This window comes from Xiphophorus couchianus, chromosome 7, assembly GCF_001444195.1.
Source record: "Xiphophorus couchianus chromosome 7, X_couchianus-1.0, whole genome shotgun sequence".
In the NCBI taxonomy this organism is placed as follows: Eukaryota; Metazoa; Chordata; class Actinopteri; order Cyprinodontiformes; family Poeciliidae; genus Xiphophorus; species Xiphophorus couchianus.
The window spans coordinates 33,498,049-33,512,638 of NC_040234.1; the positions used below are offsets into that span (position 1 = coordinate 33,498,049).

General features: G+C 38.7%; 1 protein-coding gene across 1 annotated transcript; it reads right to left on the reverse strand.

The window, feature by feature from the left end:
* Positions 1-1,679: 1,679 nt before the first annotated feature.
* Positions 1,680-12,478, reverse strand: LOC114147739 (uncharacterized protein C21orf62 homolog). Its single transcript, XM_028022313.1, has 3 exons — positions 12,351-12,478; positions 12,167-12,275; positions 1,680-5,122 (listed from the first exon to the last, which is right to left on the reverse strand). Exon 3 carries the CDS (start codon positions 5,078-5,080, stop codon positions 4,403-4,405), a length of 678 nt encoding a protein of 225 aa, XP_027878114.1. The 5' UTR covers positions 5,081-5,122; positions 12,167-12,275; positions 12,351-12,478; the 3' UTR covers positions 1,680-4,402.
* Between the last annotated feature and the right edge of the window lie 2,112 nt (positions 12,479-14,590).

Genomic DNA, 14,590 nt, shown 5'->3' on the forward strand with positions numbered 1-14,590 from the left:
CAGCCTTGAACAACGTCCTCATCACTCGTCTGAAGTGTTTTCCATCCAACCAACCTTCTCTGATTCCTGACTTTGAACATCCTCATTACTGCCCTTCGGTGCTTCTGAAACTCAACACTTTCACATGAAAATAGCTGCACTGGCCCTTTAAGAAGAGGCGACTACATGCATAAAGCCAGATGTTTGTGCTCCTGCCTACAGGCCTTTCATAGAAAGCTGCTTTGAGTTTCTGCAGAGGTTTGTGTCGTTCACTGCTCCTCCAGGCTGACTCAGAGCTCCGGTCATCAGCTCCGGCTCCTGTTTGTCAGCAGCCTCTCACAGGAAATGAGCTGCGAGCCAGACAGAGAAAACCTGATCCAGAGTCACTTTTCAGACCCACAAACAAAGTCGCATTTCTTTCTCTTCCCACTCCTCCACCACTGAACTCCAGTCGCACTAATCCAAACCAATCCGGCTCTTTGCCCAGTTCTTGTTTTGATCCAGAGAGACGAGGATTTGCTGGCTCCTAAAACTGCAACTCTTGTTCAACCTGTTTCAAAACAACTTGTTTTATTAGGCCATCTGCAGTCGGTCCGTCCAGCTGGAAAACCGCAGCGGTGATCCCACTGAGCCGGGTCGCTCCACTCCGTCCCATCCCTCCTTTATCTTTCTGCTGAAGGACTTTCTCTGGATGTCACAGCAGGAGTTCTCTGTAAATCACTTTATAAATAAATTTTTTCCCCTGCAGACAGAGCGAAGCGCTCGCAGCAGGCTGGACGTTTTCCAGCTGCATTCAGCTGCACGTCGTGTTTTTATCAGCAGGTGCAGCGCAGGCCGCAGAAACGTTATGTAACAACAACCCTTAATTCTTCATTAGCACGACATCACCAGACTTTTGGTCATTTCCTTCGACTGGCATGGACGAATAACATGGAAGAAAAAAACTACATAGCATTACAAACTGTAACAAAACAAAATAAAAGTTAATTATGTGAGACGTTTAAGTTTAAAATCAATTTTCCCAGTTCATTTTTTTTAGGAAATAGTCCTGCCTCTTCGAAATTAGCACAACCTTTTATTTATATACTGTAAAAAAACAACAATATCTTGAGTTAAAAACAGTAGCAGAAATCATGCTGCGTTCACTGAAACACTGAAAAATGAGTCTTTAAACTTAATTTTCTCCGTTTGCTTTGATGTTTCTAAAGAAAAATAATCATTAGGCTGAGAAATTACAAACTTTTCATGACTTTTTTTGCTATTTACTATTCAGAAAATACCAAATCTAAATTTTACCTTATTAGTTTTTGGAAAATAAAAATGAATGAAAGAATTTATGGTCCTTTAGCTTTGATTTTAAATAATGCTGCATTCACTGAAACACAGAAAAATGAAACTCCAAACTTTATTTTCTCCCTTTGCTTTGAAATTAGCACAACTTTTTATGACTCGTTTTATTTTGGTATTTGTTTTTATTTTACTTTTTTCTAAATAGTAAGGACTAGTTTTTAGTCTCGAAATAAAATACTTTCAGTATTTACTGTTAAAAAAAAAACAAAATCAAAATTTTAAGTTTATATTTTTTGGATAATATTTATTCTTCATCTTCAACTTTGATTCTAAATAATGCTGCATTCACTGAAACTCTGGTGAGAAAAATTGGCGACATTTTATTAAAGCAGAAAGGATCCAAAGGCGAATAGATGAGCAAACCGACTTTATTACACTGTAAGGAAAAGATAAGATGCTGGAAAAAACGGAAAATTCAGAAACAAAGATCCTAAATTAGAATCTCGAAACACGACGTGACAAAAATAAACAAAAAAACAAAACATCTGGAATGGATTTGACTTGAACAGATTAACTGGACTGAGTTAGTTTCAGGAAAACAAACAAACTGAGAAATCAGGGAACTAATAAATTATCCATTCATCCACCAGATGCAGTGGTGAATGGGTGAGGTGTGAATAAGCACAGAATTAGATTTAAAAATGGAGCAAATAAAAACAAAGCTGGTAAAGTTATGCTAGAATGAACCTGAACCTTCTGAGACACATAAAGACGGTTACAAAGTCGGCCTTCTATTACCTGAAGAACATTTCAAGATTTAAAGGACGGATAAGTTCTAGAGAAACTTGTCCAGGTGTTTATCTTTAGTAAAGTATCAGTTTTGTTAGATTATAAATCACTGGAACAAACAAAACAGCCAAAACACTGAGGTCCTTCAAATCAAGGTTAAAACTTAAGACTGTTAACAGAGTTGCTTTTAAAATAAATTAATGGAAAATTGGCCATCATTTTGGTATTTATCGATGATGGCACTTTTTAACAAATTTGTTCTATTTGTCATGTTAATATCTTAGAGTATTTTGTACAGTTTGAACTAAATAATTCAAAGAAGAAATCCACAGAAATGCCTAAAGTAGCGGTATCAGTATTCCTGATGCTGTTTCTGTATTTAATTAGTATTCAACCAAAATATAAAATATTACACACCTCTAGTAAAGTTATCACACCCAGCCACAGCAGCAAAAAAACGTGTGCAAATATTTCAAAATATAGAGCAAAAAATCAACTAAAGCTTCACAAGCAGAGCAGCTAAACCCGATGGATGCGCTCCTCTACGTCACAACATGATTTATGTTTCTGCTAAATTGTCTTTCGGACGTCATCGGAGTGGATTTGTGCAGGATGGGATGCATGCAATCAATAAAAAACAGTGTTAGTGAGCAGGTTTGGCAACATTTTCTGCAGTAAAATTAGCTTCATATTGATGTCGTACCTTAGAGATCATGTATGCAAAGCACCAGATGAGGATTTGAATTGAGCTTTAAGGTTAATACATTATGGAAGGTAAATAAAAAGCTGAAAACTATTGAATATATGGCCAAGCTGGAATTAACAGAAGTTATGTTTCTCAGTAAATCTAAAAAAAATGATGAATTAATGTAGAAAATGACAATAAAACAATAAAAGTCCAATGATTGGTGAGAGATTTCTACTAGCTGACAGAAAATATAAAATATTCCAACCACTTATCTACATCTTTCAGCAGCTGCAGGGTAACTTTCCTTTTTTTCAGTGAACTTTTTATAGTGTAGCAGATAACTGAATACTTTGGTTCACATGTGGATACAAGAACCAAACTGGGCACAAAATTCAAAATGGCCGCCATCATTGTCGTCAATGAAAATTTACTTTTGCACTTAATTTGCCGAAATTTATCACAGATAAATAATTTTGGTGTGAAATCATGTATAATTGGACCTATAGAAATCACATTTCCTGATATTTTTTTTATTTTACAAAATGGCTACCAAGGCTGTCATGGAAAATTAATGGTGGCAATAAAATTGCCAACTAGATAAATATATTTGGTGTCAAATTTAAACATTTGAAATCATTTGTATTTTCTTGATCTTGTGCTTTGTTTTTCTGGTGGACATTTTTCAAAATGGCCGCCATGATTGTAATGGAGAAAATCGTTGCACTAAAATCGGCAGTAGTTTTTGCCAGCTATCTACAGCTATCTACAAAGTTAGGTTCACAAGCCTCTAATTCGCTAAAAAGATGCTTAGCTATGCTAATGCTAAACCGCTAAAGACATTAAACATTTTTAGAAGCTAAAGCTGAACATAAAAATAACTGGAAGCTAACACTACACTCCTAAAGATAAAATAAACAGCTGAAGCTAACGCTAACATAAAAAAATTCCCAGAAGCTAACACACTGAACTGCTAAAAACAAATCATGGGAAGCTAACGCTAAGCTGAGAAACACATACAGTAGCGGAGGCTAATGCTAACCATTAAGACGACTGTAAGTCTGTGTTGCAAATCTACATCTTTTTCTAGTTGATTGAGATTTACAAACAGCAAGTTCTGATTTTGCTACATATTATCGCGTTAAAGTTGCATAAACAGGAAGAAAAAAGTCCAAAACATGAAGTGACATAAAGTTCATCCAAATAATGAAAATGGGTAACATTATATGGCAATAACTGGTCTAAAGGTACGATGTAGCATTAGGGCCACACTAAGAAAAATATTAACAGAATAGTCATAATATTACAAGAATAAACTTAAAAGAAAATAAAGTTACAATAGTACCAGAAAAGAGTCAGAATATTTCAAGAAAAAAAGGACGTAACATTATGAGAATAAAGCTGAAATATTTTGAGAATAAACTGATGAAATTTCTAGAATAGAGTCAAAACATTATGACTTTATTCTCACATTATGGATTTCATCTCTTGGTATTGTGGCCCTAATGCTCTTTCGTAGAAAAAACCCTCAAAAACGGCGGCCATCTTGAAAAATGGCAGTGATGCTAATGGGAAATATGAGAAACATGCAAGCTGAGCATGCTAATGTTTGTGCTCGTATCCACATGTGAAACATTTTCTCGGTACTATTCCGCTCCTTCAGTACACGAACGTGACGAGCGTCTTCTGTGACGGTTCTGAGGAGTTTTCCTTGGACTCCAGTGGGAAAACCAGGTGTGGGAAGAACTGGGAGAAGGTGTGAAGCGGCGGTCCGATGACGCTGTACGCCTTCAGAGCCGACAGTCCGTTCAGAACGCCGACGTCGACGAAGCTCATGTGGTGGGAAGCGGAGGAGTCCGGCGCCGACCCAACTGATGGCGAAACCCTGACTTCCTGGTCGGGGTACGGCGCCCCGGGGGCGGCGCTGTGAACGCTGAGGGTCTCCAGCCCGAGCAGAACCAGCTGCCGGCTCTGCAGCGGCTCCGCGCCGCAGAACGACAGCCGCAGATGAGCGACGGCGCTGCTGTTGAGCAGCTCCTCCAGCACCCACAGCTCCCTCACCCACACCGCCACGGTCCGCCCGAGGCTGGCGCGGTCCAGGGCCGACCGCGGCACGGTGCTGCAGCGGCACCGGGAGTCGGCCTGGGCCGCGTCGCAGTCTGGGACCGGAGCCGGGCAGCTGCAGGTCTGCAGGCCGGCGCCGCTGTCGAACAGCAGCGTGACGTTCGCCGCTTCAGGGGCGGAGAGCGTCGGCTGGCAGTCAGAGGTCAGCGCGAACATCAACCACAGCGACCATGGCAACCAGGCAGAGCGCGCCGCGTTTGGAGGCATCTCCATGGAAACCGAGTTGACTACATCTTCACCGGCTGGAAGGTCAAACTGCAAAATGGCAAAACAAAGTGTCCAATTTCAGGAGGGTTCAACAATTTAGTGCGGCCAATGAAGACAGAAAAAAGTTACAACAAAACACGCAGAAAGTTTTAGATTAATCTCAGAAATTATTTTAGAAAACATACGGTAATTCTTGAAAAAAAGGAAAACAAATGGTTAAAATTTACTCTTTAAAAAAAAATACAATAAAAAAAATAAAGCTGGAAAAGTCTGAGCTCCAAAAGTCAAAAACCTGCAAGAAACAAAATAAAATTTCTACAAAAACTTGGAAAAGTCCAAAATTTGCTACAAAACATTCAGAGAACATTAGATTAATCATAGATATGGACATTTCTGAAAGCAGCAAATTTTTAATGTGACGAGCCAGACAATTTCTAAATTCTTTTCAAGAAAATTTCTGAGACTAATCTAAAATTTTCAGATTTCAATTTTTTTTTGTGGAAATCCAAAAGTTAAAAATTTGTGAAAATTCTACAAAGAGCCTGGAAACGTTCAAAATTCGATACAAAACACTTAGAAATGTTCAAGAATGGTAAATCAACAACAGAACTCTTGTCTTTTCCAGCAGCCATTATACGGTGCATACAGGGTTAAAACCAGCTGACCAAATGTGCTGGAGCTCAGCTTTGGTTGCTATAGGTGACGTTAGGGTTGCTAGGTAACGGGTTGGGTTTGGTGAGGGGAAGTTCCTGCTGATTTGTGACTTTACATTCAGGAGGTTTTTCAAACTGCTCGTTTTCCAGACACCAAAAACCATAAACTTATTGCCAAAAAACATCTAGGTGTTTCTTTTTAAGCACTTTTGCTGTTTTTAGAAGCAGACCCAAAGCGAAGAACAAAAACCTGCAAAATGTGAATTTTACATTATATTTGCCCTTTAAAATGTAAGAAAGGAGCTTTTTGTGACCTGCAGCAGCTTCCAGGCTGAACTTTACATGTGGACGCCAGCTCCAGCTGAACATTTCTTTTTTTTTTTTTATTTCTCATCCAGCTCCGGCCCTTCGTTTCACACATGCACACGCACGTGCGCACATAATTGAGCCACTTATTTGATTTTAATGGAGACCAGGCTGAGTTGCTGCCGCTGGCATGAGCTGGTGTGCCACGCTGCACATCGGCCAGCCACATTAACTAAAACACAGGCTTCATTCAGGAAGAGCGAGCGGAAAAGCAATGCTTACTTTTCCATACTCTCTTTTTCTGTGAGCGGAGAACTTTCCAGGCTTACTGTTTGTCCAACTTTCCTTGACTCTTTAGGATGATCTGATGTTTTCCTGTTTCATGGCTGTATGTTTTCTCTTTTGATGTTCATTAAAAAGTTCTTTAAAAACAATAAAATGTATCTCTTTTGGGTGGATGTTGGTGTGTCTACCTAAACAAATAAAAAACATCTCAAAACAACTTTAACTTCACATCATGACGCCTTCACCGAACCGCTGAAATAGGATATTTGGGGTGAAAATGTAACAAAAAAAAGAAGCGACTTGCCAGAAATTTCACCCCAACGTCACAGAAATTAGAATAAAACCGAACATTTTCATGCCAGACTCTACAGTTCCCGGTCAGAACGATAAATTTTTTATGTTTCTGGCAGAACAATGTAAAACTTTGACTTGCTTAAAAGATTATTGTTTCTCATTTCAACATGGCGACATGATTTAGGTCTGCCAACAGACTTTTAGAGTAACAAGGTTCGGCCAGAAACGGCCCATAATCTGCAAAAACACCAAATCTTACCAAGTATTTTTGGTCTAGTTTCTAGTAGAAACATTGCAGTGCACTTAAAATAAGACAAAACGGACCTATAGGCAACTTTTTGGCAATATATGGGTCCTTTTATTAGAGCATATCTTACATTTTTAAAGCAGGAAAAGCTGAAATGCTACTTGACATCCTATTGGCTGGGATTTTGAAAGCAACCAATCATTCGGCCAATCAGCTAGGGCCCTGCTAAGGCCTATTGCATCTTTACTGTTTCTTATTATTCTTCCACTGAATTAATTGGGTTTTTGGAGGCCTAGACATTCATGCAAACTCACAGAATTTTGCATATTTGTCAGCTGTATGTCATATTTACATATTTTAAAGGTTTCACAAACGTTCCCTGAGAAGTAGCTCAACAGCGCCCCCACCCGCAACTTTCAAGACACCCTCGTCATTAAGCTTAGTTTATTGTACAGGCATGAAATTTGGTACACTTGTAGAACTTCCCAAGACCTACACAAAAGTCTCCTACACCAAGGCTCTAGAAGAAACAGGAAGTCGGCCATGTTGGATTGAGCTTGCGATTTTGACCATGTTTTGGTAAATTTTAGCTCCTGTGTTGATCAAACTCCTCGTAGAGGTTTTGACTGACTGACTTGAAAATTGTTGCGTTTGCTTATGAGGCATGGAGGATATAAAGTTATCAAAACCCTGACTTTTCATGCTTGCTAGAGGAGCGTGGCTGGATCTAAAACTTTGACTATGCTTCAAAAACACAACAGTTCCTATAACTCCAACAAGGAAAGTAAAACAGGCACAAAACCGACTGTGATTGGTCTTCATCTCATCCCTAATAAAACTGTATGTTCAAATGCTGACATCATGCTGTGGTCCCCCATAAAGACCAGGGGTCTGGTTTACACACATTCCAGATTCTGAACACGTTAATGACGTCTAAGACAAAACCAACTTTCTTGTGTTCAAGAAATGTCTCCAAGAAGACAATGAGGAAGAGTTTAAATATACTGATGTCTTCTTAGTGCCTTGGTTAGCTCCTGTCAGTCTCCATGGTTCCCAACTGGAAAAGCGGAGGAATGTCGCTGCCTTCAGGTCTGGGATGAGTCTCTGCCTCAAGTGGAGGAGTTCAAGTTTATGGCCATCTTTAGAACGGAGCAGGACGGAAGGATAGAGGAGAGATACATCTGCAATAACAGAGCAGTTGCTCCAGTCTATGATGAAATCCTGGACACAGTCAGCTGAAATTAGATTTCTTTAGAGCAGGGGTCTCAAACTCCAGGCCTGGAGGGCCGCAGTCCTGCAGTTTTTAGATGTGCCACAGGTACAAAACACTGGAATGAAATGACTTAATGACCTCCTCCTTGTGTAGATCAGTTCTCCAGAGCCTTAATGACCTAATTATTCTGTTCAGGTTTGGTGCAGCAGAGGCACATCTAAAAGTTGCAGGACTGCGGCCCTTGAGGACTGGAGTTTGAGACCCCTGCTTTAGAGCTTTTTAAAAATATGTCCAACTAAGAGTAGATCCAGAACTTTGTTTTTAAGTTCCCTGTTGGTTCAGAAACCACTTGGAGTACCAAAGTAAGAGCTATTGCTTTCTGTACTTATTGCAGTATTTTCTGAACTACTTTGTTATCATTTTAATTTCTTATTTTACCATGTATAGCTGTGATATTGTAATTATTGTGAAGCACTTTGCTCGGCTCAGGTTGTTGTAAAAGTGGTATATAAATAAACTTTAACATGACAAGAAGACAAAGTTTTATTCATAGTTTGGCCGTTCCTGCGACTCATTTGTTTTTTTCACTTTATGATGTGTTAAAGGAGACCTATTTTGCAAAATTCACATTTTCACGTTTTTATGCTTCTATTCAGATCTCTACTGTTTTAAAAAACAAAACAAAAGCATAAAAAAAACCCAGTACTTAAATAAAAACATCTTGCCAGTTTTTGGCAATAAGTTAGTTTTTTTAGTGTCTGGACAATGAACCGTTTCAAAAACCTCCAGAACATTGAGTCACATTCAACATTCAACTCCGCTGTTACCTAGCAACCCCAGCCAAGGCCAGCCCGTCACCTAGCAACCCAAGTGGAGCTCCAGCATGTTTGGTCAGCTGGTTTTACTGCTGAATGCAGGAAAAGACAAGCGTTCTGTTGTCGACTTACCATCCAGAAACCATTTGCTGCATTCTTGTTGGTTGCGCAGAGGGCTCTACTTCTGGTTTTCAAAGATGTATGGTTGTATAATTGTGCATTTGTGGCCATTTTCACATGTGAGTGTAAATGCTGAGTTGGAGGGTCGTGGCCAGCAGCAGATTATTTGGATCGAAAGTGACAAGATGCCCTAAAACAGCTCATTCTGAGAGAAAATCTCACTATCTGAGAATGATTTTGTGCAAAAAAAAAAGCAATAAACATGTTTTGTTTAGACCAGAAGCATAATATGTCACCTTTAAAAACAGAAAACCAAACACAACTTCTCACCAAACCTATCTATACATAGTTCTCACAAGTCTGAACAGGAAATGATCTGCACCATTGAACCGCTTAGTTAGCAGATAAAAGCTACATTAGCTAGGCTAATTTAGCTACTTTGGCAGTAAGTACTACAGAAAATATCACTGATATTTATCAGCACTACACAGAGAAGAGTAGAGAACTCGAAAACTGTAATCGAGTAACAGTTGTAATGTAATTATCTTGTTTTTAAGTTAGACAGGAACGAGAGGAGAGCTAGTTCCAAGACTGTGGCTTGTTTATTGTTGCCATAGCGACTCCATAGCAACCGCCTGCCAAGCTGGCCATCCCTTACAAAGTTTCAGGATCTGTGAAGGCACAGGAGAACTAGAGCTCCCTCATGTTTGACCGTTTCTTAACCATAGTCCAGAAAGTATGGTAATTCTTGAACATGACAGAGTTAGCTTTCAACAAGAACGTTTTCTCAGATGACTGACAGAGAGGAGTTTTAGCAGAAGGGGTTAAGAAGGAAGTGAAATGCCTGACTTGAGGCTAAATTGAAGCTTGCCATCTAATTCCCAGATCTGGAAGCATGATGCGGCCTCCATAAATAAGTGTGACCTCAGTGAGGTTGGTTTACAGGAGCAGCTGCCCTCCATGCAGCCATCTTACCTCACTGCTGATGTTAGTCATCGTCTCTCCAGCTGCTGCTGGGGCTGAGCTTTCCCACACACCATGTCAGTCATTATCCTTCATTCTGCATCTGTTCCTGCTGTCTCCGCCATCATCATCATCATCATCATTATCATCATCATCACCATCACCATCTTTCCTTTCCCTCTGATCCAACCAAACAGATGCTAACCGTCCAAGTTTCAGTGAGAATCCGGATTCGTTTATTCCACTCCGCACCGGTTTAGTTTTAGAGAAACGATTAGCCGACGTTTTCCAGGCTGGTAAAGATTAGTCGCACTTCAGGCGCAGATGGAAAACGGAGGAATAAAGAGTTAATTAGGCCGTGATGTGGCCGGCTCTCCACACGCTCTCGGCTTGTTAAAGGCGAGGCTCGGTGCATTCCTGTGACATCATGCTACGCCGCAGCCATCCACCCCAATCCTCCTGTCCTCTTTCTCATTCTCAGCACCTCCGCTCCGCCGTTTCTCATCATCAAATAAGAAATACAATTAAAATCACTCCTGATTTTAAAGTTATTAAAAAACATCCTGCGCAGACTTCCTCCTACTTCCTGTTTTCTTCTTTGTTGTTTCCACCAGCAGTAACATCCAGTTGTTGTGACTGTAGGATGCAAACATAACCGTTTCCATTGCAGGTTTTTAGTTGATTCATTAGTGTTCAAAAGAACCTTTCGTAAAGTGATGATGACGATCACGTTCTCTTTCTGGCCCAATTTCATCCTTTGGTTCCGACCCAAAATCAGTGAATGACTTCTGCATCACATTTGAACTGATTCTTGGTTCTGAACAAAGTATTGCTCTGAACAGATTCCTGAACCTGAAACCGATTCCTGAACCATGTATGGTCTCAAAATCAATTATTTTATTCTCTTACAACTTTGAACAGATTCTTGAATCTAAACTGAAGTTCAACTCTGAACCAGTTCTTTTTCTGAACTGATTCCTGATAAAAGGGATTTTCTGAGCATTTTTCACTGCTTTCCTTTGGATTTTCTCAGATTTTCACCACAGTTCTTGTCCATGAGCATGGTTTTTTTTTTTTAGTTACATAACTTTGACTTTTGACTCATTCCTGCAGAAACAAAGACTCAGACTCAGTAGATGAACCAGTGACAGTGTCAGCAAACTAGTAAAACTAAAATGTTTCAGTTTTTGTCAGTAGCTGACCTCACATTTAATTCCACTTTTAAAGTTGCAGCTGCAGGAAATGATTCTTTTATAAAGAACAGTTCTGTTTCCTAAATTACATGAAGCTCTGACTGTACTTTCAGAATAAAAGCAACTATTTTTAATGCATTTAGAGTTAAAAATTATGCATTTTTGCAGTTAAGTTCTTCTCTAACTTCTTCTAATCCAAATGCACATGTCTTAAACTAACAGATGTGATAATTTTGGTGTAGTTCAGTGCAAATATCTTAGTTCACTTTAAATAAGACAAAACTAACTTATGTAACTTTTTTGCAAGATATAGGGGTTTGATTTAAGTCAATAATTCCTTAATATTAATTTAAAAGTACTAGTTACACTGGCAGATTGTGGGAAAATGTTTTGTTATAAGTGGAATAATCTACCAGTGCAACTAAAACCTTTTTAAAAATAATTCCTTAACAAGTATTAAGGGATCATTGGCTTAAAACAAGTTTATATATCTTGCTGAAAAGTTACTTGTAAGTTAGTTTTGTCGTATTTCTAGTGTACTAGGATGTTTGCACTAGAAACTAGACCAAAAATACTTGGAAAGATTTTGTATTTTTACAATGCAAGAAACCTTTTCTCCATTCTACACTCCAAAAACACCAAGTCTAGTTTAGTGCAAATATCTTAATACACTTCAAATAAGACAAAACTAACTTATGTAACTTTTCTGCAAGATGTAGGAGCTTGTTATAAGTCTTGAATATTGATGAAAAATTACTAGTTACACTGGCAGATTTGTTCACTTTTAATAAAACACATTTGTAGAAATATAAAAATCTAATGAATCTAGTAATTTTCCATTAATATTGATAAATTATTGATTAAAACAAGCTCCTATTTCTTGCTGTTGCTTTAACGTTAGTTTTGTCTCATTTAAAGTGAACTGAGATGTTTTCAGTTGAAACTAGACCAAAAGTACTTGTTAATATGTTGTGTTTTTGCGGTGCATGTTTGTAAAACTCACTCTGTTGGGTTGGCGGCCGCAGCCGTCTGCTTCCAGGCTGATCTATCCGGCTTCCTCTGGCGCTGAGAGAAGTTTCCACATCTGTCCAGATCCCGGCTGGAGAAAGTCACTGCAAACGCAAACAGAGGAGCCGTTCATGCCAAAGACACGGGAAAGAGACAGAGAGCGGAGGAAGAGGTTTTACTTTGTGAAGCAGGGATGGAAACATTCCTGACCACATGCGTCTGTACGGAAAGCTCTCGGTCCATTTTCTCTGCTGTCCCTCTCTGGGTTTTTTCCCCCTTCTCTCCTCCTCTTTTGGGAAACACCTCCCAGTGATTTTCTTCCTCCCACGCTCAGAGTTTCCTTTGAATGCCATCTGGTGGCAGGAAAATTATTACCGTGATAATTTCTGCAGAGTTTTATGTATTCCATGTGAGATTCCTGGACGAGGAGAAAGTGATCAAAAGGAGGAGGAATGTGATGAGATGATGTTCAGTTTTCAATCCCTCCCCCCCCGGGGAGTTTTCCCCGAAATCCTCCATAAATCAGAAAAACCCAGAAGGAACATATAAACACGTCCCGAAAGAAAATCGAAAGCAGGAGATGCTCAGATGCTACAATGAATGAAAATCCAAAACTTATTGTTCTAAAGGAAGAAGGTTAAATTCCAGAAGTATTTCTGCATCATCTGTGCAAAAGCCGCTCTTTCTGGATGTTGGGTCATAATATTATGCAATAATAGCTTTCAGTGATTTAGTTATTATTATATATGAAAATGTCGTCTTTTGTTCTGTTTTTGCAGGTGTGATCCATATGAAGGCTATTGTAGATAAAAAATGGAGAAGTAAACTTCTGCCAGAAATCTTTGAAATTTTTGAGAAGAAACATAAATTTCTGGGTTTCAAAAGTAAAAAAATTGCCCATCCATCCATCCATCCATCCATTTTCTGTTCACCCTTGTCCCTAATGGGGTCGGGAGGGTTGCTGGTGCCCATCTCCAGCTACGTTCCAGGCGGGAGGCGGGGTACACCCTGGACAGGTCGCCAGTCTGTCGCAGGGCAACACAAAGACATACAGGACAAACAACCATTCACACACAACACACACACCTAGGGAGAATTTAGATAGACCAATTAACCTAACAGTCATGTTTTTGGACTGTGGGAGGAAGCCGGAGTACCCGGAGAGAACCCACGCATGCACAGGAAGAACATGCAAACTCCATGCAGAAAGACCCCGGCCGGGAATCGAACCCAGGACCTTCTTGCTGCAAGGCAACAGTGCTACCAACTGCGCCACTGTGCAGCCCCTAGCAAAAAAAATTGCTAGAAAAAAAAATCTGAAATTACAAGAATAATCTCAGCAATTTTCTAGAAAACATGGACATTTCTGAGTTACAAAAGTTGAAAGTTTTTGACTTCTGAAATTCCCCAAATTTCCAAGTCGAATATTTTGACTAGATTAAAATCCTAATTATAATCTAAAAATTTCTAAACAATTTTCTTGCCAGTTTTGGAATTTTCTAGAAAAAACAAGGAAATTTCTGAGTTTGAAAACTGAACAAATGTGCTGGACACAAGTCAGACTTTTTGAGATTAATTTCAGAAATTTTCTACAAAAAATAGTAAATTTCTGAGTTGTAAAAGTTGTCCAAAAATTAAATATTTTCGACTTTTGAAATTCAGAAAAGTTCAAAGTTTTCGTTCCAAGTATAATATTCTAACATATCTTTTAGTTTATATTTAATTTAATTATATACAGGGTTTTGTGTGTAATTCTTGAAATGTTTCGCATATTTTTAATTAGTATCATTATTAATATTGGGCATTACAATTTGTTTAACTTTACAACTATCAATTGCTATCAACTGTTTATTGCTCTGTAGTTTGTTTAGAGTAGAAGCTTGTTTAGTGGCAGAAGCTGCTGGTCTGATGTTAACCACAAACTTTACTATAATTTTTGATTTAAGTAATGTTTCAGGGATAAATCATATGGTAGTGTTTGAATTATTATTATCTTTGAAAACTGAATAAATCTTGCTATTTATTACCCCAGATTAAGACATAAACCTAAGAATGAAACTCTGTTTATATCTGCAACTTGCAGTTTGGGAGAAACAAATGGCTGTTTGGTTAAAAACATGAAAAATGCAGGTTTTAGTAGTTTTCCCCCCAGAATGATACTTAAAACACCAGTAATATTTTTTTAGATCTATATTTCTGGTCAGATATTATACAACATCCAATCAAAAGACAATGTATTCATCCTCATTACTTCTTTCTCTTAACAGTTTTATGTTTCTCTTAATAAAATAAACAAATAAAATGGCGAACCTTTAAAAATGTTAGCAATAGTAGTGGAACCGGAAGTACTTTTATTTTGGAATTACCAACCGGACGTGGTCTTGTGATGTTGACGCTAGCTTAGCAGCGACAACCTATC

Coding starts and splice junctions, on each gene's coding strand:
- LOC114147739 (XM_028022313.1), bottom strand. CDS start 5,080: ATGGAGATGCCTCCAAACGCGGCGCGCTCTGCCTGGTTGCCATGGTCG.